General features: G+C 34.0%; 2 protein-coding genes and 1 pseudogene across 2 annotated transcripts; 1 reads left to right on the top strand and 2 right to left on the bottom strand.

The window, feature by feature from the left end:
- The first annotated feature begins 16,522 nt into the window (after positions 1-16,522).
- Positions 16,523-17,783, top strand: LOC112777991 (pentatricopeptide repeat-containing protein At1g03540-like; annotated as a pseudogene).
- Positions 17,784-21,024: 3,241 nt separating this feature from the next.
- On the bottom strand, positions 21,025-21,669 carry LOC140182163 (secreted RxLR effector protein 161-like). Its single transcript, XM_072228287.1, has one exon. The coding sequence runs from the start codon at positions 21,667-21,669 to the stop codon at positions 21,025-21,027; it is 645 nt and encodes a 214-aa protein (XP_072084388.1).
- Positions 21,670-24,899: 3,230 nt separating this feature from the next.
- LOC140182162 (uncharacterized) lies at positions 24,900-25,220 on the bottom strand. The gene has a single exon (XM_072228286.1). It carries the CDS (start codon positions 25,218-25,220, stop codon positions 24,900-24,902), a length of 321 nt encoding a protein of 106 aa, XP_072084387.1.
- Positions 25,221-25,336: the final 116 nt, after the last annotated feature.

Here is a 25,336-nt window from a genome sequence, read left to right as displayed (position 1 = left end):
CCAATGTAACTTAAGTAAATATTAATGCATAATTGCTTAATTAATACCAATTATGCAACAATATATCCTGATAAGTTTTTTGAAGTACCACGAGGTCTCTAACAGAATTTTTTTTTTATTTTTTATTTATATAATTAGTTGACATAAATATTTTTATTTATTGTATCTATTTTGGATAAAATATTGTATCAATTTTTTATTATCTATTATAAAATAGAATATACATTTTTTTAATAATAGTAAATTTATATGAATGATGATGGTTAATTTAAATTGAATGTGTCTAAAACTTAACATAGTTCTAATAATTTATTATCTTAATAATTTTTTTAAACAGCAATAAAAATATTAAAAAATATATCATCTATTTAATTTCTATAAATAAAAAATTTAAAAATTAATAATATTTCTTAATTTTTATACAATAAATTTAATTAATTTATATAAAAAAAAGACAAAAAAAAATTTTAATCTCACAAAAATAAAGATTAAAAATTAAAAAAATATTTTTTTATTGAGAATTTTTATTATCTTTTAAAGTAATTATCAAAAAATGTGTCCTCTAAAACAAATTATAGCCGTCCTCCTTGAAAAGACTGGAATCTTTCCGCCTTGATTTGTCCAAAACTGATTCGCTTGAATGAAGATCACTGTCTTACCTTGTTGTTTAGTTGTTGGAAAATTGTAATTAAATAAGATGCACTATTTATCTTTTTATTTATAATGAGGGTCATAATAATAATAATAATAATAATAATAATAATTTGTTTATAAAATGAGTTAATACACTGATTTGTTCATATTTTGCTTGCTGCCATCCAGCAAAATATGAGAGAAATACTTGTATGTATTTCGCTGGCATGCAAGTCAGTGAAATATATGTAAATTAATCTCGGTGAACATCCAATAAAATGCTCTAAATATAACACACAAATATCTAAATATTTTAGATTTTAAATTAAAAAAAAATCACCAGCTATATGTGAATGTTTTATGCCGCAAGAAAACTCCAGCAAGCTAAGGAGTGCTTTAACCATGTTAGAGAGAACCTATACCAAAAGTTGCAAGTGACTATGACGAAGTGATGATTGACGTATGGAATTCGCTCAACGAATTGGGAGTGTTATTGAACTTGGTGAGTGCTTTTATATTTTTTTTTCTAAAATTTTATAAAAAAATAAAAATAATAAAATTATGCTTTCACTATTTTTTTCGATACTCAAATAAAAAAACTTATGAAAAAAAAACATAAAAAGGCTGCTGATAGTTTTCACAAGTAATACTCCAAATCAATTTTCAAAATTTTTTTAACACATTTAGTTAGTTTCACGTCATATTCTTTTAAAAGATAAATTAAACCATTTGTCATCGAAATTTAATAAAGAGTTGAAAGTCTCTATTGAAAGTGAGCTTAAAGAGGTGTTTTTTCGTGTGTCCTCGTAGAGGTGAGAGAGAGATGAATAAGAGAGATGAACGAGAGAGAATTTGGTAAAGGTGATTTTGAATGAATGAAAATCCTAATTGAATATACAAGCTACAGTACTTATTTGTACAATGTACAATTACAGCTGTGATCCTATAATTACAAATCCACCCTCTAACAATATCAAGTTTGTTACAATAGGAATTAACTATGTGATATCCTCTCGCAAGCTGGGAATGAAAAGGGATGAAAAATGATCAATGATTACTGGTCATGTGATATCCTCCCGCAATCCAGGAATGCCATGAATATCTGTCAGTCCCAGTTTGAGATAGAATTTGGAGAAAGGTCCAGGGGAAAGGGTTTTGTGAGAACATCTGCAAGTTGTTCTTCACTCTTAATGGGCAACAATCTGGTTAGTCCCATTTGAGCTTTCTCCCGTGTAATATGGCAATCAACCTCGATGTGCTTAGTCCTTTCATGAAAGATAGGATTCGCAGCCAAGTGAAGGGCAGATTGATTATCACAGTAGAGGTTTATAGATTTTGTAAGAGGCAATTTCAATTCAGTAAATAAATTAAATAACCATTATTGGGCCTCACAAGTTGCAGAAGCAAGAGCTCTATATTCAGCTTTAGTGGACGATTTCGCCACTGTTGCTTGTTTCTTACTCTTCCATGAGATAAGTCCTGATCCATAGAAAAAACAATATCCAGAGACTGATCTTCTGGAATCACTGCAAGACGCCCAATCAGAGTCGGTGAATCCAACCACACTGTTGTCCGAATGAGAAGGAAATAGGAGACTAGTTGCTGGATAGCCCTTGAGATACTTCAAAATTCTAATGGCAGCACTCATATGATTCTTCCTGGGCTGATCAAGGTACTGACTTAATTTTTTCACAGCAAAGCAAATATCTGGTCTTGTGTTGGTTAGGTATAAAAGCCTTCCAATTAATTTTCTGTATTCAACAGAATCAGCTAAATCATCACCATTGTCTTTGCACAATTTGGTAGTATAGTCCATTGGAGCTGAGCTTGGTTTACAATCAAGCAATCCATGATCCTTCAACATGTCTAACACATATTTCTTTTGGTAAATAGCAATCCCTTTGGAAGATCTAGCTACCTCCATACCAAGGAAATACTTTAAATCCCCCAAATCCTTGATTTTGAACTTGCTGTCAAGAATGTGCTTGATCCTGTTGATTTCTGTCAAATTGTCCCCTATCAAGACTAGATCATCTACATACACCAAGATGATGGCAATACCGTCATTGTTATGCTTTGTAAATAGAGAGTGATCAAGTCTTGATTGAGTGAAACCTGCCTCATGTAGAACTGAACTCAGTTTGGTGTGCCATTGCTGACTAGCTTGTTTTACGCCATACAATGATTTCTTCAATTTGCAAACCAAGCCATTACCATTTACCTCAAGACCAGGGGGCAATGTCATGTACATTTCCTCATCCAAATCTCCATGCAAAAAGGTTGTGTTTACATCAAGTTGTTTGAGAAACCAGTCTTTTGCAGCAGCAAGTGACAGAACTACTTTTAATGTAGTCATCTTGATAACTGGACTAAATGTGTCAAGATAATCTACTCCGACAACTTGGGTGAATCCTTTTGCAACAAGCCTAGCCTTGTGCCTTTCAATTGTGCCATCAGAATGGAATTTGTTTCGAAACACCCATTTGCAACCAATTGGAAACTTCCTTGCTAGCAAAGAAGTAAGTTCCCAAGTTTGGTTCTGCTCAAGAGCATTTAGCTCAGCTTTAATAGCACTTCTCCAACACTGTTGAGTTACAGCATCCCTATAGTGTTTCGGCTCAGGTGTATTTGTGATGGCTAGAGAGAGGTGTTTGAAACTGTCACTCAAATTGAAAAGAGGCACACGTAATGGATATCTGGGATGAGTAGCTGGAGCAGCAACTGAGTTTATGCAATGATAATCTGCTAAATATGCAGGTGCATGCCTAGTTCGAGTGGATCTTCTAAGGACTGGGCTAGAAGTATCTACTGTGACATTAGCATTATCTTGAATGTTTGAGGAAGATACAGATGAAGATGTATGATAATTATCATTATTTTGAGTATTTTAAGGAAGATGCAGATGGAGATGCATGATTGACATCATGAGATGAAATGCTAAAGTCAGAATGATTTATTTCAAGTCCTAATTGTGGAGCATTCTCAGGTGGATCTATGCTATCAGTCCCAAAATGTGTATAATTATCAACAGGAGGTGCAGATATATGAGTGATATGTTGATAATTTGGTGATAAATGATGGCTGTAATTAAACAAATCTTCAGATATATGAGAATTGTTTGTGTGATTTAAGTTCTTGTCAATGAAAGGGAAATGATTTTCATAGAAAATAACATTTCTTGAAAGAAATATTTTTCTCGATGGTAATTCTAATAAAAGATAGCCCTTAGTTCTTGCTTGATAACCCAGAAAATAGCATTTTGAAGCCCTAGCATCTAGCTTAGTCCTTTTTGAAGTTAGAGTACTTGCATAGGCAAGACAGCCAAAGGTTTTCAAATGTGAAATATCAAGTAATTTTGAATAAAGAACTTCATATGGAGAAGCATTTTTGAGAATAACACTAGGAAAACAGTTGATGAGGTGTACTGCATGCTTAATAGCATAGCTCCAAAAACACTTTGAAATGTTTGAATGAAACATAATGCTGTGGCTAATTTGTAATATGTATTGATGTTTTTATTCTACAATTCTATTTTGTTGAGGTGTCTCAACACAAGAGGTTTGATGTTCAATTTCATTAGAATTGTAAAAAGAAAGCATCTTAAATTCTGGTCCATTATCTGATCTGATAGCCTTAACAGATTTTTCAAATTGGGTTTTAACCAGTTGAACAAAAGATTTAATCAAGTTTGATGTTTCAGCCTTATGTTTCATCAGAAAAATCCATGTGAACCTACTTTTATCATTAACAACCGTTAAAAAATATTTATGACTATTAGTAGATGGAGTTCCCAAAGGCCCCCAAATATCCATATGAAGCAAATCAAAACAATTGGCTGCCTTACTAGAGCTTAAAGGAAACGGACACTTCTTTTGTTTACCAAAATGACAAGCACCATGAGGAATTTTATTGAAATTCAAATCACAATCTATAAGATTGTATGTCTGTTTTATTACAACAAGCCTATCCTCTGGTATATGACCTAATCTAGTATGCCAAATGTGTGTAAAATCTGCGGCATTGAAGCTAATAACAGAATTCATTAAAGATGCAGATGAAAATGCATGTTGTGTTGAGATATCCAATGCATAAAGTCCCTCTGCTGCTCTAGCTACTCCAATCCTCGTCTTTGATGAATCCTGTATTTCACACATTGTGTCAGTTATTTCCAATTTTCATTTTAAATTTGATGTAAGCGATGAAACAGAAATAAGTTTATAGTTAAAGCTAGGTATGTATAATGTGTTGGTAAGATAGCGTGAATCAGAAAATCTAACTGTTCCTATGATGTTGCTTGTGGTGTAGGAGCCATTTGGAAGCCTAACTATAATTGTAGGAATATGATGGTAAGTGTCAAAATCTTGAAGATAATATGATACATGGTCAATGGCCCCTGTATCAATGATCCAAGATTTTGACTTTTCTATTTCATCACCACTTCTCTCAGCCAAAACATGTAACTTAAAATGCAATAGTTGAATCACTCGGTTATTGTTACCTCTCATTGCTGGAGTTTGGCCAACTATTTGGTTGGTGCTGTGGATGGACTGTAACTCGTTGCGCTGAAGAAGGGCTAGTAAAACGATCTTCTGATCTTGAGTGAATTCCAAGCATTGCTCGTCACTTCTTTGCTGCTTCTGATCTGCATAGTCTTCATCAGCATGTTCATAAGTGGCTGCATAATTGAATGTTGCAGCACCACCACTATTATATCTCTGCTTCAGATGTGGTGGCAGACCATGTTTCCTATAGCAAACATCTATTGTGTGTCTAAGCTTTTCACAATATGTGCAAACAATTTTTTCTCTACCCGATTCTTTGCCTCCATATGTTCTGCTATTTCCTCTGCCTTGTCGATTAGCAGCAACAATATCACTCTTAGTAGAATCTGATCCTTTGTTGGAGGTGGTTCCTTGTGGAGATTTGGGTTATACAATATTGAGAAGTATTTGAGATTCTTCTCCATGAAAGCCAAGTTGCCTTTCTTGTTTTCTTGTTGTGTGAGTAAGGCAAAAGTAGAATCAAGATTGGGTAGTGGCTCCATCATCATGACCTGTGAACGTATAGTTGAGAATTGATCATTTAACCCCCGTAGAAATTTCACCACACATCCCTCAGATCTATATGCTCGAATAACTCCAAGACCACAGGAGCATTTTGGAGTGCATTCACAAGCAAGTACTGGCTGAAAACTCTCTAATTCCTCTCATAATGATCTTAATTTCATGAAATAAGCGGTAATAGAAAGTTCTCCTTGCTTGGCAGCATACAATTCTTCCTTCAATTCAGCTATTCTGAACCTATCACCATGATAGTATCTTCTTCGCAATTCACTCCAGATCTCATAAGCTAGATTATTCCACATTACACTTTGTGAAATATCTGGACTCAGAGACAGGTTAATCCAACCTATAACATAAGTGTTGCAACGTTTCCATTGCCTAAACAAAGGATCAGATTCAAGTGGTTTCTTAATCGTTCCATCAACAAAGTCAAATTTGTTTTTAGATTGTAGAGCTAAAGTCAATGCTCTACTCCAGTCACCATAATTTGAGCCATTCATAATTATAGGAATTATAGGAATACCAGGGTTTTCAGACGGATGAATGTAGTAAGGACTGGTCTGATCAATGCTTGGGTTTGAGGTTCCATTGTTGCGTCCAAGTTGAGCAGAGAGTTGGTTGAGAAGAGCAGCTACAGATTCGGCACTAAAAGTGCCTGGGTTTGTTGCAGATTCGGCACTAAAAGCGCCTGGGTTCATTCCTGATTCTGGGTTGCTAGCATCCATGTTTTAGGATTCGCAGATCTGAGAGTCAATCTATGAGCAACCAAAAAAAATTTAAAAATCACGTCCTTGATCTTCGATCTTCAAGCACTCTCGTCACACACAACCTCGATCCATTCCATGCTCACCGCACCATATTGAAAGTGAGTTCAGAGAGGAGTTTTTTCGTGTGTCCTCATAGAGCTGAGAGAGAGATGAATGAGAGAGAAGAAGAAGGAATTTGGTAAAGGTGATTTTGAATGAATGAAAACCCTAATTGAATATACAAGCTACAGTACCTATTTGTACAATGTACAATTACAGCTGTGGTCCTATAATTACAAATCTACCCTCTAACAATATCAAGTTTGTTACAATCTGAATTAACTATGTGATAGTCTCTAAGAATTTTTTAAAATTCTTATCTCCATCTTTTTAATTATATGTGAAGATTGATTATTTAATTTGGGTTAATCCAGTGGTCAACTCACTCGTTTGTTTAAGCAAATATTAAAAGTTCAAATCTCATTTTGTGCATCTACACCAACTTGGTATCATTCTATTTTTCGTCAATTGTTTTTGTTAAAAGGGTGAGTTCAAAGAATTGTAAAGGAAGAGAGAACCCTCATAAAGCTGGAATTTGTGACTAGAGATTGTAATCTTGAATCTCAGTCTTTGTTTTTGTTACTTCTCTTCTAAATACACTTAATTATTAGCACACTTACTGCCACATCAATCTAACTAATTATAGTTAATCTAACTTCCTACAATTAGTCTCTACAATTAGTTATTCAGAAAATACATAAAAAAAAATAGCTCATATAACACCCCCTCTCAAGCTAGAATGATCTTCACTCATCATTCTAAACTTAGAATTGCACTGCTGAAACAAGTTAGAGATTATTGTCTTGGTCAGAATGTTTGCAATTTGGTTGTTTGTTGAAATTGGTAGCAACTTAGTTGTTTGTTCCTTCCGTTTATCCCTTACAATGTGACAATCCATTTCTATGTGCTTTATTCTCTCATGAAATACTGAATTTACTGTAATAAGTAGAGCAGATTAGCTGTCACAATAAATGACAATTGGTCTTCTCAACTTCACTTTCAAATCTTGCAAAATGTAGTTGATTCACTGTGCTTCTCGAGTTGCCATGGCTGGAACTCTATACTCAGCTTCACAGAATGAGTAAGCAACTATATTTTGTTTTTTGCTCTTCCACTATACAATTGAATTTCCCATAAAGAAACAGTAACTCGATAGAGATCTTCTTGAATCGAGACATGTCCCCCAATCACCATTTGAAAAATCAGTTGGCTCAAGGTCAAATTCGGTTGAGAATATTAGGCCTAGTGTTGGATCTCCTTTAGAGGACGTGTGGTTAAAAGAATATTTTTACATTCTTGGAAATTTTTACACCAAAAGCTTTACATCGGAATAATTTTACAATGTAAGATTCCTAGGAATTTGAAAAATTTTCACGAACCATATACCTCCTTAAGGTATTTTAACACCCTTACTGCATCTTTAAAGTGCTTATCAGTCGCAAAAAATCTAGGTACTGACTTAATTTTCTAACAGCATAGCTTATCTCTGGCCGAGTATTGGTGAGATACAATAACCTGCCGATTAGCCTTTGATATTCTGAATTCGATTGAAGTAGTGTTCTTGAGTGCTTTGACAACTTGGTGGTGTAGTCCATAGGAGTTATCACTGCTTTTGTCCATCAACCTATACTCCTTTAATAGATCAATGCAGTATTTTTTTGGCACACATAAAATCCCCTCTTGCTTCGAGCTACCTCCAAACTGAGATAGAATTGTAATTTTCCTAACTCTTTAATTTTGAAAATTTGATGGAGATGCTGCTTGATGAATTGTATCTCCTTGCAATCATCACCTGCTACTATTAAATCATCTACATACACTAAAATAACAGTAAAAAAAATGTTGGTAGATTTAATAAAAAGGCTATAATCATATTTCGACTGTTGATATCCTGCAGCTACTAAGGTGAAAGCCAGCTTCGTGTTCCACTATATGTTGGCTTGTTTCAAGCCGTATAATGATCTGTCTAGTCTGCACACTAAGTTGGGGTTAGCGAGATTTAAATCCAGTGGAGGTTTCATACACATTTTCTCATATAAATCACCATGCAAAAAAGTTGTGTTTATATCTAATTGATTCACTATCCAATTATTTACTGGTGCAATAAAAAGAAGAATTCAAAGGGTACTCATATTTGCTACAGGGCTAAAGGTCTAAAAGTAATTAACTCCCACTATTTGAGTAAACTCTTGAGTTACAACGCGTGCCTTATACCTCTCAATCGTGCCATCCAGGTTCAATTTCAATTTAAAAAGCCATTTGCATCCCATGACACTTTTTCTAGTAGAAAGGTTAGCAACAGTACGAGTTTTATTTTCTTTTAAAATAGTTAATTCCACATCAATTGCCTTTTTTCAGTTAGGACTCTTTATAGCCTCATCGTAACATTTTAGTTCAAAATATTTTGGTTGGTTTGTGTTTGATGTGGTGGAAGATAAAGATGATTTAGTTAAGGGAATAAGAGGTGAGGTTGTGTTTGGAATTTGTGACTCAAAAAATAAGATGCAGGACTATTCAAAGAAATTATTTGATTGATCTATTGATAAACCAAGCTAATTTAAAAAAAAAAATCAGAAAAATATGATGTGTTGTCAAGTAAAAGATTTAACTTAGCATTTTGCAAAGTAGTGTATGAAGTCATGTATTGATAATCATTCAAGTATGCTGGTCTTTTTGTTTCTCTAGTTGATCTCCTAAGTTGAAGGTTGTGTGATGCATGTTCAATATTATTGAATTCAGTTTGTGTTTGAGAATGCAGTGTGTCTTGATTGTGCAATGATGCATGAGAATGCATGTCAGGTGTTTCAATAATGGGTATTTCAGAATTTCACTCAATGTGTATAGATGAATGTTGTGATCCATGTGTGTGTGCTTGTGCCATACTACAACCCAGATTGCAAAAGGGATAATCAAATGCAATCAAATCTTGCATTGGAACATTGGGAATAAATTCATATGTAATTTGGCTATTATGCATGGATTCTTGTAGAGCAAATGGAAGAATATGCTCATAGAGTGTTACATTTCGTGAAATGAAAATGTCTCTGTTGCCTAAGTCATACAACATATGTCCTTTAACCCTTTTCTTAGTTCTTAGATAAACACACTTTCTTATCCTTTTATCCTATTTATTTCTATGTGCTATTAGAATAGAGGCATATGCCAAACAACCAAATATCTTAAGATATGAAATGTCTGGTAAATTTTTATTAAGAATCTGATATGGTGAGACATTGTTCAACAAGGTATTAGGAATTATGTTAATGAGATGCATTGAATGTGCTAAGGCATAGTGCCAGAATTTCTTTGGCATATTTGAATGAAATATTAATTCCATTGTAACTTTCAAAAGGTGTTGATGTTTTCGTTCAACTATGCCATTTTGTTGAGGTGTCTCAACACAGGATGTTTAATGTAAAATACCTTTCGATGCATAGAAATTAGCTAGTCTAAACTCGGAACCATTATCAGTTCTAACTTTCTTTATTTGTGTTGCAAATTGAGTTTCAATGAATTTTACAAAAATTTTAACTAAATCAACAACTACTCCTTTTGTTTTCATGAAATACAGTCAGATAAACTTACTTTTATCATCTATTCTAGACAGAAAATATTTGAAACCTCAAATTGAAGTGGTGCCTATAAAGCCTCCAATATCCATATGCACAATATCAAAAATATTTTCACTTTTAGAAGTTCTTGGTACAAATGGTGACCTTTTGTGTTTTGCATAATGGCATGAGTCACATTGTTACTATAAACTCTGTATAGTATGGTGTTACATAATACACATTAAAAATTAAATGCGACAAAAACAATATAAGACTAATTAATTTCATTGGCTCCATCATCCTCATTTCCAAATTCAAAATTAGAGTCATCTATATATCCTGAAATAACACAATTTATTAGCAACACACAAAGAACCTCAAAGTAGCCAATAAATAAAATATCAAAATTGAGGAATATCTTACTTGATCTATGCTGGATTCAAAACTAGAATTTACCGCATCATCAAGACCTTCATCTTCATCATAAATGAAATCCTCTTCTTCATCCCACATTGTCCTCATATGCATTATCATCTGTAGGTAGACTATGCCATTCATGTGAATCCCATCATACTTATTACGATTTGGACATGTAGTTTTGTTATGCCCGAGCTCCTGGCATATACCGGAACGATTCTTAACCCTTCTACGAAAGGTAGGTCACGAGGCTCTGTATTAGTGGCAGAAATTACACCACTAGAAGCAACTGCACTGGCAATATCATGAGCTTTCTGTTCATCCGCTGTATTTATCGCCCAATCCCTCATGCTCTTGAACCTATTGTATTTATCTGCTGACAGTGTAGCCACCAATCTAAACCAGTCCATCAAGCATCAATATTGAGTAGACTTTAAACAATCCCAAGTGAAACCCCTCACATCTTGTATCTTCTATTTGTTGTTCCATTTTTTTGGTCCACCTATCTAGAACTAAACATTTTGGCAATTCACAAATGTCAAGTCTAACTAAAATAGATAGAATGTGTTTGCAAGCAATGGCAAATGACTCCATCCTCATACCAGAGAAGGTAAACTCAATTGGTAAATCCCTATGCCATGTATCGTTAGGACTACCATATTTAACCACCGTGTATTATATATAAGAATCAAGATCAATGCAATCTAACACTTTTATTGAACCAGGCCTTATAATAATAGGGCGAAATAGAAAAAATACTTCTCTTGTATATAAATTAGCTGCATACTTCTTCAATGACAATAAATGAATTTGCATCACAGGTACTTCATATGCACATTCAAAGTCTGCTAGACTATTCTTAAAACAAATGTAGGCAACACATCTATCAAAATGCTCTACAAAATCTCTTAAATTATACTTGGACTTGACATACTTTGCAATAACTGAGTGCAAACTCTCACATCGAGAAGAGGTCCTAAACCCAACAAAGAACTTTCCATGGATATGTGTCATTGTCCAACTATACTGGTTATCATACATGTCAATTATCCATTGCTTATCTTGCACATGAAACTCTTCAACCATCCGATCTTATTTACTATGGAATACTCCAACCTCGTAATCATCCAACATGCACTTCTTAAACCGCAATATGAACCTAGGATTACCTACATTACTTGTGGAATTGTGAATAAGGTGCCAAGCAAAAAATTTTTTATTACATTTTTCATTGATAGGCCTTCCCCTTCATTGGTTCCAGCAGACTTTTTAACAAACAAACATATGTTTGCTCTGACTCATCACACACAAGGGCAACTGCAAAGACAAATGTGCGGTTATGGTTATTAACACCTAAAAAAGCGACAAGAGGACGATGATATTTGTTCTTCTTGTAAGTAGCGTCAAAAGCCAATACATCACCAAACAATTGATAATCCATTTAAGTTATTTCATCACACTAAAATAAATTATTTATCGAGTGAAACCTATCAACCTCATATCTTATAACCATGACAGGGTCAATGGACTTCATCTTCTTCAAAAATTGGCTTCAGAGTGCTACAAAAATATGTGCAATGTCCGATCCACCCTTTTTTAATATATTTAATATTTATTTGCTTAATGTCTGTAGCAAGTTTTTTTGAGTGACCAGGAAGCATGCAGTAAAAATTGGAGGAAGAAGGTCATGATTGTGCAAATTAAAAATTTTTAAAACAATCCAGCGACCATTAATGACGTCAAATGACACCTTAACCTTTGCCTTGCAGCCACACCTAGTTTCATTTCTAGGCTCTTGTTTCTGGTTTGCATATTATCCATCTTTTTTCTGTCGGAAGCCCTCGTGACAACAAACAAAATTCTATAGATTGCTTATCCCATTGTGCTTTTGCATCTTACCTTTTTGACCATTAAATCCCCTTGACTTAGCAAATGCACGGTAAAAAATCAAAATCCACTCTAAGATCATTGAAATGATATCTTTTTATATCAACATCTACAATATTCAAGAACACAATCTGTCGTATGTCCTCTTACCCGTCAATCTTATAGGATTCATCCAATTGACCAAAATGGGCACCTTCATTGGGTTCAGAAGCACTAACTTCTTCATTTTTCAAGTTAGCATCCATAAAGATCTCGTCATCTAGGAGCTCATCATCGTTTCTCAACGGATTCTCAAAATTTCCGTAGAACCCGTCAACATTATTATTGTCATCTACATAATCCTATATGGACAAATTAATTTAAGCTAGGTATTTAAAGCATGATGCAAGAAATCTATCAAAATTAATCCTAAGAATATGACTTAGGTTTTAGATTGATAAAAAATCTATGAATTGGAATTCAAATTGCTTCTTCGCAGATATTGAGAGATAAGATATATCTCATAAATTTGATGAAAAAAATAAAGTATAAAATATGAAATTTAAGAAATGTATAACTGGATATCTGTAGAGTTAAGATTAGAATAAAAAGAATGATGATATTAATGCTGATGCAGACAGACAATTGTGAGTTTAATTAGTTAAAATTATGAAATTTAACTTTGTGTGGGTTAAATTTAAGATTTAACAAAATTTTTTTTATCAAAATAATAAATTCTATTAGGCGATAGTTCATATAGCATTAATTGCAAAAAAAAAGTTGATTATAATTAACAAAACATAACACACACCGTTAGATCAAATTTAATAGTATCTAATCCTTGATTTAAGTTTTCACCATAGTTAATAAAAAACAAATGAGAACCACGGAATTGTTCACCATTCAATATTGTTCATCCAACTTAACGATAAAATTAAAGAAGCTACAATTATGTTTTTGTGATAGCATTTCTTTTTTTTTTTAAATAAAAGCTCAACACAGTAGAGTGGAGCAAACATAAAAGATATCTAAAACAGACAAGCAAATCTAGAAAGTAACACAAAATAAAGTACTCCCCTGTTATCTCCGATCTAACCATCAACAACATGAAGAGAGTGCACTCCTCCATTCGTCGCAGTTAAACATGGACATACTGATTATTTCCTCAACACCTCTGCTTTTATTCTGAAATATCCTCTTATTCCTTTCCATCCAAATATTCCAAATGATCGCAGAAAAGCACCTTAATCGCTGCTTTCGATCCTCCTTCCTACGCGGCTCTTCTGTCCAACTTAGAAAATTGTCCTTCATAACTCGCGAAAGAGATATTTGACTCCGCCGGCAACCTAGAAGTTTGAAAGAATCCCATTACCGCTGTTGTGAAGTCATACCCAATCTCATTCCAACATCTCTTTATGAAATTCATATTGTATCCATCACAACCTGGCGCCTTAGAAGACTCACAATCCCATACCGCCTCTCTAATCTCTTCAGTCGAAGGCAATGTCTCCAAGGTTACGGACTCGACCTCCTCTATCCTCTCCATCAGACCATCTCTGAACCTCAACACCGGAGAATCTTCCTAATGATAAAGCTCTTCGTAAAACTCTTTAATAGCTATTTTAATTCTAACTTGGTTCCTTACCAATCTACCATTAACGACCAAAGAATCAATCCTATTATTTTTTCTCCTTGCCGACGCCATACTGTGAAAATACCTTGTATTCTTTAAATCCTTCACCATTCTCATCTTCCCATCACTCCGTAAACCCCTAACATTCCAAGAACTGAAAATCATTTAGAACTATTATGACACACCTTATTTTTATTTTTATACCTACACTGTCTCATCTTTTTCTTCTGTTTAGCCAGCCTTTTCTTTTGTGCAATTTTCTCATTCTGCGCATGAAGAATGGCCATTATGTCTTCCTCCTCATCATACAACACTGCCCCTGATTCCATTGCCAGTGCCAAAGTCAGTTTGTTCTCCAACATCTGTTCCTCTAGTCCCCGAGTGTCGCCCTCCCCTTCCACCTTCTATTCTGTCTCATGATTCTCCCACTCTTTGCTATATGATTCCTAATATCGTTTTTGGTGAAACTCAACTTGTCGTTACACCAGCTACATTTGTTAAACTTTGGCAAGTATTTTGTTATTCTTTCTCACATTGATCATTGACCACTATGATTTCATATTTCATATTTTTCAAATATACTAAAATATCCTCGTCATTACCTCCTTACAGTTTTTATCGAAAGTTAGATTTCTAACATTGAACATAGTGAGGTTTGTATATTATTTGCCCTTTCTTATTCTATTTAGTGGATTGTACGTTCCATAGAAATTCAATCTTTATTGTATAGTTAGTATAAAATGCTTGGTAATTCTCCTAGAGAAATGACATTCTCGCAGTGGGACATCTTAATTTGTGATATTTGATACCATTTGAAATATATATGGATAATTAGCCTACTAAATTATAACGATCAAACACTTAATTTTTTTTAAATGTGATTTGATTTTGAAAATAATCAAGCATATGAAAGAAATAGTTGATTAGTAAAACCTAAGGGTAAGTTCTTATTGATTTAAAGACTGAATTTTATTTATTCATTTGTTACTTAGAAATATGTTACTACTAAATATACTAATATTTGTAATTTTCTAATGAAAAAATGGCAAAATCAAATAAGAATAACCTAGCAACTAGGATGTTTATGAGTCGGGTGAAATCGAGTTTGATGTGATTCAAATCCGATCCAAAATATATACTGGGTTTATTTGTTAGACCTGAATTCGGTTCTAGACCCGATGAAATTTACACACTTTTGGGCCACAATTATATCCAGTAAAAACCGAATGGAAACCGGACCGTTAACATTACCTTCTTGTAAGTTAATTAGTATGTGAAAATATCCAAATTTTCAAGACTCCAATCATTATTTGACATGATAAAATTCATTTAGAAAAATATAACAAGAACCAACCCTTTCCTAAAATTGAAGCATAACCACAATCAATATTAATATTGTCTAATAACACCAAATATTTAAATCAATACAAATAACATAATATTATGCGTTAGTCTAAAGTCTTATGCATTTTAAACATAAAACACTAACTTATAGTCTTATAATGACTAATAACACAAAATATTAAGGTTTACAATACTTCAATTCCACATAAAAATAGACATCATCCATCACTAATAACACAAAATATTAATTGTGTATGATGACCGGGCTACCGGGCTGAGTTCGGGTGACCCAAGCTATAGCTCAGACCCGATCCGAAATAATGACCAGGTCTATTTTTGAGACCCTTACCCGACCCTAGACCCGGTAAAATTACACCAAATTAGTCCCTAAGAAATTCGAGACCGGACCGGGCCTTCCAATCGGACCGGGCCATGAACACCCCTACTAGCAACTAGGGGTGGCAAACGGGCCTAAACCCGCCGGGCCGGCCCCGGTAATCCGCCAAAAAAGGCGGGCCGGACTGAAAAATTGGGACCGCCAAATAGCAAAAGCTCGCTTAACCCGCACCACTTAAACCGCGGGTTTTGGCGGGCTTTGGCGGAGCGGGGAAGACTTTTTCGCCAGGCTTAGTATTTTTTTGGCAAGAGGTATTTTTACAATTTTTGTTACCAAAACCCAACTTCTCCCAACACAACTTACAAGAGAATGAAGATGGAAATTGAGTGTTTTAGATTATGTCTATTTTGTTTTAGAGACAATATTGTTAATTATGTTTTGGATGAAAACTTGGTTTATAATTATGTTTATTAGATATTTATAATTACAAAGATTAATGTTTGTGAATATAAAAATTATAATTTGTTTATACTTTTAGAAATTATAATAGTTAAAAGTAAAAAACAAAAGAGATTTTTTTATATCTTTATATATATTATTTAATAGTTAAAAGTAAAAAAAAAAAAAGATATTTAGCGGGTTTAGCCCGCTGGTCCGTAGCCTGCCGTTAGACGGGACGGGTTGGGATTCTGGGACCGCCTCACTAGGCAGGGTGGGGCGAGCCAGCCCGCCAAAGAGCGGGCTTCTGGCGAGGCGGGGCGGGGCGGGCGGGCTTCCCCGCTTGCCACCCCTACTAGCAACATTGAAAGCTCTCCACCACTTGAAGCGCCACAGCTTCCTCTCCACCACCACCACCCCACCACCACCATTGAACCACCAACAAGAGAATCCCAGATCCTTCAACACTGCAGAGATGCCTCACTCTCCTCAACAAAACCCACAACATCTCCTCTTCCCATAAATCTATCATCTATGCCTCTCTCCTCCAAACCTCCACTAAGACCCACTCCTTCCTCCACTGCCACGTCATCAAGTCCGGCCTCGACACCGACCGCTTCGTCGGCAACAGCCTCCTCGCCCTCTACTTCAAGCTCGCCCCACACTTCTACCAAGCCCACCGGATCTTCGACGGGCTTCTCTTCAAGGATGTCATTTCGTGGACTTCCATGATCTCAGGCTATGTTCATGTCGGTGATCCCAAAAGCTCACTTATCTTGTTCTCTCAGATGGTGGGCCTTGAAGGCCTTCACCCTAATGCCTTCACACTTTCTTCTGTTATCAAGGCCTGCTCTGAACTTGGGTTCTTGAGGCTCGGAAGGTGCTTCCATGGGGTTGTTGTTAGCCGTGGGTTCGACTCGAATCGAGTGGTTTCTAGTGTGTTGATTGATATGTATGGGAGGAATTTTGGTGTGGAGGATGCACGCAAGATGTTTGATGAATTGCTTGAACCGGATACTGTGTGCTGGACATCAGTTATTTCAGCTCTTACAAGGAATGATAGGTTTAAGGAGGCTGTGGAGTTGTTCTATAGGATTCATAGAGGTTGCGGGTTGGCGCCGGATGGTTTTACCTTCGGGACATTGTTGGCTGCTTGTGGTAACTTGGGGTGGCTGAGACAGGGGAGAGAGGTGCATGCTAAGGTTGTTACTTCTGGGATATGTGGGAATGTGGTTGTTGAGACTTGAGAGTAGTCTTTTGGATATGTATGGTAAGTGCGGTTCGATTGGCCAGTCTAGGATTGTTTTTGATAGGATGAGCAATAAGAATTCGGTGTCATGGACTGCTATGCTTGGCACGTATTGTCATAATCGAGAGTATGAGACTGTGCTCAATCTTGTTAGGGAGAGTGGGATTGTGGATATTTACAGCTTCGGGACTATTCTTCGCGCATGTTTGGGACTGGCTTGGGACTGGCTGCTGCGAGACAGGGAAAGGAGGTTCATTGTATGTATGTGAGAAAAGGGTTGGTTGGAGAGACATTATAGTCGAGTCAGCCTTGGTTATTTGAATAATTAATACGTAGAAAAATAATGTTGGTCATAGTAAAAAATAGTATCAATTAACATCATACTAAAATATCACTTCGTTTTAGTAAATTGGTCATTTGATAATAAATGTTCATCGAGTTCTTTAGACCTTCTGTAGTGATATGTAAACTTAATAGTATTTATATATTATATTTTTGGATATTCTATAAATATAATATGGCATAACCATAATAAACAAGCTTTATAAAAAAATTTTTGAATTAAGTATTTTAATATAATTAGTATGAAAAATAATTTTGAATAATTAATACTCATTATTAAGAGAATATTTACCAAAGATAAAAACTAAATTAAAATAGTGCAGACAATACTAAGATTAAGTAAATACATATAAAATAAAGAAAATACTTCAGTCAAATAGAAAAATACTTTTACATAAACTTATTTTTTATTACATATTTAAAATATTAATTGAAAATGTTATGATTATGTTTCAAGAAATATTTTTATCATATGAAGTATACATAAAACGAAAAAATATAATAAATTTAAGAGGAATACTAGGGGCCAGTAATTTTGGTGTTTTGTAACCATCAATTGGCCATCAATAGTATTTTTAATGGTGTGAGATTACATCTAATGGTAGGAGATCACTCACTTTTGTTTTGATGGTTAAGTGTTGGCCAAAAAACACAAAAGTTACTGGCCCCTAGACTTTTCTTAAATTTAATTGTGAGGTGAGATTATAAAAGGAATTAAGATAAATAAAGTTTAAAAGATTATGTTTATTTATCCAATCACTTAATTATAATCACCTATTATTAAAATTAATTATACTAAATTTTGTTAAAATTGAACTTAAATAAAACTATAACCTACCAACTTAAATGTATGTATGTTATAAAATTTACAATGCTATTAATTTTAATATATAAAACAGGTATCTCAAATAATTTTTAATTATATTACATATACAAAGTATATCAGCTATTATAAGAAAGTATATATTTGGTGTTTATAAAAAGTTTAATTATGTTATTCACTCGTGATCAAGAGAATATTTTTGGCATTTTAAAATTAAGAGATAAAATAATAATATTATTTTATTTAAAAATTTGAATATTAGAAGAATTATTATATCGATTTTGGATATAAAAAAATCAAAAGTTTGTCTAAAAATTAATAATACTAAAATGGCAGCACTCATAAAATTTATTGGGTTAAATGAGGATATTAAGAAACCCAAAAGTACTCTTAAAGTTCATTAAAAGTCATAAATTTAGCATTAATTTTTGAAATTATGTAGTCATATTTTAGTTTGATTTGTTGTTAAGATTTGTTAAAAGACTTGATTTGGACATTTGATTTTGTTTAATAGTATTTTTAGATATTTTAAATTTAAATCAAATTTAATTTAATTTAATAAGATCAAATCTGATTTAAATTAATTATCATATTTTTAGTATCTTTTAGTTTAAATCATATCTGATTAAAATAAATAAGATCAATGTTAGTCATATTTCACTTTTAGGCTACTCTGTTAGAGATAATTTATACCTTTTGATGAATAAATTTTTGTGGTTGTTTTATAAACATTTTTCTATGTGTGATCAAGTGAAGTGAGTAATTTAATTTATTTATTGTATGAAAAAATTGAAGGATTCAACCTAAGATAATTCTTAACGTTAGTTCTTTCAATTTTCAACACTCCGATCTAAGTTCTTTGAAGGTCTAGTAAAAAAAAATAAAAATCTTCCGATGACCTAAGTTACTAAGAATAGGTTTCTTAGAGGTTTAGTAAAAAATCTTCTTTATCTATCTTTTTTTATATTTCTACTATATCTTTTCTTATCGTTCATTCTTCATTCTTATTTTCTTATCATTTGTTATAAAAAAAAATTGATTTTAGTGACTTATTATTTTATTAAAAAATTGTGTGAAGCATCTATATATATAAATACATAACTATATTACTCAAAAAACAAAATTTTATCAATATAATTAACAATCAATTTTATTACATGTATACTAAAAATCAATTATCCAAATAAAAAATATTTTAGAAAATAAATACTCATTGAAAATGAGTTAAGTACTATATATATTTATACATAAATATATAATCATTAATTTTTTTTGTGCACATAATATTTTTTATTAATGATAAAAAAAAATTTAATTTAATGATAAATTTTATAAATAAGTACTCTAATAAAATTTATTCAATCTTGTAATATTTATTTATTTAAATTTACAATGAAAATATTTATTTCTTCTATTAATAAGAGAACTAACAAAAAAACAACAACTAAGAAGCAATTAAATGAGAAAATAAAATCGTTGTACACAGTGACATTTTTTTTTTGGTGACTACACAACAGTGACATTTACATGTGTGTATGTGTGACTATTCAATGTTACAATGATGTTAAAATCAATCTGTTGCTCCACAAAAATTACATATGACTATGTTAAAATCGATTTTTGTGTGAATATTAGTGCATATTATAGTATAATTTTTAAAAAACTAAATTAATTCACTAATAATATAAAAGAAATTCAATTAATATCAAATTAATATTATTTTTCTCAATTATATATTCTTTTTAAACTGTTCAAATAAATTTAAATAATGTCTTAATTTTATTTTTAAAAAATTATACTATAAGATCACCAAGATAATAAGCACTTTGCTTTTTTAACCAATGGTCTTGAGTTTAAGTTTTAACAATGAATATTTTGTTCTTTAAATATGAAAAAGGGGATTTAAAGAAAAAAAAATAGTTGGAGACTATGAAAGAAAATTCCTTAATCCCTATATATATGATAAATTATTATCCGTATTTGTTTAATTATTTTTTATATTTTAAATAAAAGATGTAGCTTTTTATAAATAAAAGATGTAGTTTATTTAAGTTAAAAAATAAATTGGCTTTACTACTTCATGATCTTTATAGCAAGCATACAAAAGCCAATAAATTAAAGCTTTAGAGAAATGTTGTACAGTGAACAAATTATTTTTATAATTAAATTTAATTAAGTCTTTTTTTAGTTGAATGAGTTGATCACTCGATAAATTCAAGTTGGTTATTTTTCTTCTTCTTTTTATATGTCTCTTTTATTTCCTCCTTTAATTAAAATTTTTTATTATTAATCCTTAATTTATTGGATCAACTTAATTAGTTAAATTTAATTACTGTTAAATCAGCGATTTCAGAGAATAAGAAAAATGATTTTGTTTTCATTGAGTAATGAATAGCAGAGATTAGTTTTTATATACAAGTGATTGAAGGGTAAAACTTATTCTAACTGGCTTTTGTAACTAGTGTAACTAGTCTAATTACACATAATTAATTGGTAAATACAAGTGAGTCTAATATCCCCCCTCAAGTTGGAGCATACAAATTGTATGTTTCTAACTTAGACATGAGGAAAAGGAACTGAGGTTTCGAAATGGCCTTGGTAAGGATATCGGCTAATTGATGTTTGGTTGGAAAGTGCACTAACTTGATGAACCCGATTTCAACCTTCTCACGAATGAAATGACAGTCTATCTCAATATGCTTGGATCTTTCATGGAAGGTCAGATTAGAGACTAATTGGATAGATGAAAGGTTGTCACAAAAAAACATGGCAGAGTCAATGGTGATGTCCATGAACCTCAGTAAGTTGGTCAGCCAAACAACTTCATAAACAGCATTGGCCATAGCCCTGTACTCAACCTCGGTGGAGCTTCTTGACACGACAGGTTGCTTCTTGCTTTTCCACGAAATTAAGGAATCTCCCAAGAAAGTGCAGTAGCCAATGATAGACCTCCTAGTATTGAGGCAGCTCCCCCAATCTGCATCAGTGTAGATTGACAAGTTCAACTTTGAGTTTGAGAAGAAAAGAATACCTTGGCCTGGTGCCGCCTTAAGGTATCTTAAGATTTGGTGAACTGCATTGAGGTGTTGAACTCTTGGGTCAGACATAAATTGGGCTAGTTTTGTCACTGCAAACGTTATGTCCGGTCTGGAGATTGTGAGATACATGAGTCGTCCAATCAATCTTCAATAAGCTGATGCATCTTCAACCTTGTCACCTTCTTTGGCCCTCAATTTAATGTTTGCTTCCATTGGAATCAAAGTTGGCTTGCAGTGTAGAAAATTGGTGTCTTCAAGCAGAGACAAAGTATACTTCCTCTGTGTAAGTGAAATTCCTTTTCTGAATTTTGCAATCTCTAACCCCAGGAAAAATTTTAGATCTCCCAAGATTTTTAACTTGAAAACTGATTGAAGCCTTTGCTGTATCCGTTGCACCATATCATTGTTTGCTCCGGCAATGATTATGTCATCAACATAGACAAGTAAAAAGGTGATTGAGGAGCCTTCTCCTATAGAAAATAAAGAATAGTCACTCTTGCATTGGTGAAAATCATGTTGCTTGAGAGTACAACAGAATTTGTTAAACCACTGTCGGGAAGCCTGTCTTAGGCCATAAAGAGATCGAGTAAGTCGACATACAAGTCCTTGGTTCCGTTTTGGGTGCCCCAAAGGAATCTCCATGTAGACCTCTTCATCCAAACTCCCATTTAAAAAAGCATTATTTATGTCCAATTGCACAAAATTCCAGTTTCTCACTGCTGCAATGGAGAGTAAAACTCTAACTGTTGAGACCTTGGCTACTGGACTGAATGTGTCTTTAAAGTCAATGCCAGCTTGTTGCGTGTAACCTTTGGCAACGAATCTGGCTTTGTATCTCTCTAAACTACCATCAGCCTTAAGCTTTGCTTTGTAAACTCATCTACAACCGATTGCCTTTTTGCTAGGAGGTAGAGGAACCAAATCCCAAGTATGATTGGACTCCAGAGCATCCAACTCTTCCTTCATTGCCTGCTGCCACTCATGGTGATGTACTGCTTGGTGATAGAATTGAGGTTCAGGGATAATACTAGCTTGATGGATTGCTGCATGGTAGATGTGATGGAGTCTGTGGTTACTTATGTAGTTGGTAATAGGGTAGGGTGTATTGAGGTTGCACACATAGTCATTGAGATATCTTGGTGGTTGAATGGTCCTGGTGGTTCTTCGGGGTGGGTTAAAATTGGTGGAGGAGTGAGTTGTTTGAGGTGAAACACTTTGGTGGGAGCTAGAGGAGTTTGTTGAAAGATGTTGTGTGTTCTCTGTGGTAGGAATATTAGGGAGTGTTATGTCATCAGTGGCTTTTGGGAGTGGAATATGATCAAATGGGTCAAGGAGTATAAAGGTGTGAGGGCTTTTAGTGAAGGGTAATATCTCTTCATGAAAGATGACATCTCTAGAGATGAAGAATTATTTTGTTTTGAGATTGTAAAGTCTGTAACCTTTGTAACCAATAGGGTATCCTAAGAAGACAGTTGGATCTGCTCTAGGATTAAACTTAGGTCAGAAGTCTGATTTTGTAGCAGCATATGCAAGGCAATCAAAAACCCTTAGAGCTTGATAATTTGGTTGTTTTTGAAAAAGTTTCTCAAATGGAGATTGCATGTTGAGAAGTGGAGTTGGGGTTCTGTTTATTAGAAAAACAGCACTGCAAACACATTCTCCCCAAAAGGCAATGGGGACTTGGGATTGAAAATAGAGGGCTCTAGCCACGTTCAACAAGTGTTGATGCTTTCTTTCCACTACTGCATTCTGTTGAGGTTTGTATGGACATGAAAATTAATGGAGGACTCATCGTTCCTGTAAAAAATCAGTGATTGCTAACTCTTTGGCATTATCAGACCTGAAGCACTTGATCTTGATGTGAAATTGAGTTTCTATTAAAGAGTAAAACTGCTTCATACATGCTGCAGCTTCAGATTTGTTAGTTAACAAATAAAGCCATGTAAATCGAGTAGCATCATCAATCAATGTAAGAAAATATCTTTTTCCATTATAGGTTGGAACATGGTGAGGTCCCATACATCACAATGTACAAGATCAAACGGACATGGAGACAAATTATTGTTGGATTCAAAGGGTAGTTGCTTAAATTTTGCTAATGGACATACATGACAATGAGACTCTTTTGTAAGTGAACTATTTTTATTTGAAAATTCTAGAACCGAAGTGAGGGATTTCAAAACTTTATTTGAAGCATGGCTTAAACGAGTATGCCATAGCTGTGAATTATTGCACAAATTTATGCTATGAGTATCTTCTTGTATTCTCAATTGGTTGGAGGGAATTGAAACTTTTAGGATGTATAAGCCTCCATCAAGCTCACCCTTCCCAATCTTCTTCTGTGACTTGTTGTCCTGAATGGTGAAATTACAAGAGTTAATTGTTATTGTAATTGTAGTGGCTTTAAGGAAGGAAGACACTGAGAGCAAATTGACATTAAAATCTGGCACATATAAAACATTTTTCAAGATGATGGTTGAACTGATAATGACAGTACCGATGAATTTGGCTTGGAATTTGGCATTATTGGGGAGGGAAACAGAATAATGTTGAGATGTGTGAACTGAATGAAAAAGAGACAGATCACAAGCAATGTGGATAGTGGCTCCACTATCAAGAATCCAATCATATTTTGATAGTTTTGATCTTGAAATTGAGGTGTTAAGGACAATACCTGCTGGAGTAGCCACTTCAGTTGCTGCCTTTGTTGGTATTTCTTGAATCTTGTGACTATTTAACAGGTTCATTAATTGTTGGATCTGAGTTGCATTCAGAGTTAGGCTTGAATTAGCTTCTGGACAGTGTGCCTCAGTGATGTTATCAGTAATATTGTGCGCAGTTTGTCTGGTTCCTCTGCCTTTGCTATAGCTTGGTGGATAACCATGTATTTTGTAAAATTTGTCCATTGTATGTCCAAGCAATCCACAGTGTGAGCACAAGGTTCTATCCTTCTTCATGAATCCCCTTCCTTTTTCAAAGGAATTTGGTGTGTTCTGGTTTCTTGCTAAGAAGGCAAGTTGATTAGGGACTGATGAGCTCCCCAAAGAGTGGTGTTTTTCTTCTTGAACCACTAAGGACAGGACTTTGTTGATTGTAGGTAAGGGCTCCATAAGCAAGATCTGGCATCTGATTTGCGTGAAAGAATCGTCCAAACACATGAGAAAACAGTGCACATACTCAGCTTGCAAGAATTCTTGAAGTGGTTTAGCATATCCACAATTGCATTGAACTGGGCGATAGGAGTTCAATTCCTCCCAAAGGACCTTGATCTTCGTGAAGTATTGCGAGACTGTTAGGGCACCTTGGCATAAATTCATCAATTCTCTTCTAATTTCAAAAATTCGAGGGCCATTTCCATGCTAGAATATTTCTTTAAGATCATTCCAAAGCTCTTCAGCAGAATCAGCATACACTAGCGAGGTAGCAATCTCTTTTGATACAGAATTCAAAATCCAGGTACTTACCACATCATTAACACATTGCCAAGTCTCAAATTGTTCTGGATCGAGCACAGGATCAAGTCGAGGAACGATTCCGGTAACGAAACCAAGTTTGCATTTTGCATTTAGGGCTTTCTTCATGGCACGGCTCCAAGAATGATAATTCTCCTCCGTAAGTTGCTGTGTTACTAACACCAAGCTTGGTTGATCAGCCGGAACGAGAAAGAAGGGGTTCGCCATGGATGCAGAAATTGGCAGCAAGAAAAGGAAAAGAAAAGGTTTTAGAAGAAACTTGAAGAGGATAGAAGAAATGGCGGTGATAGCGGAAGTGAAAGGGAAGGTTAGAGAATTTCTTC

This window comes from Arachis hypogaea, chromosome 19, assembly GCF_003086295.3.
Source record: "Arachis hypogaea cultivar Tifrunner chromosome 19, arahy.Tifrunner.gnm2.J5K5, whole genome shotgun sequence".
NCBI lineage: Eukaryota > Viridiplantae > Streptophyta > Magnoliopsida > Fabales > Fabaceae > Arachis > Arachis hypogaea.
The sequence above is the reverse complement of the archived record's forward strand: the minus strand, read 5'-3'. Positions and strand labels throughout refer to the sequence as shown.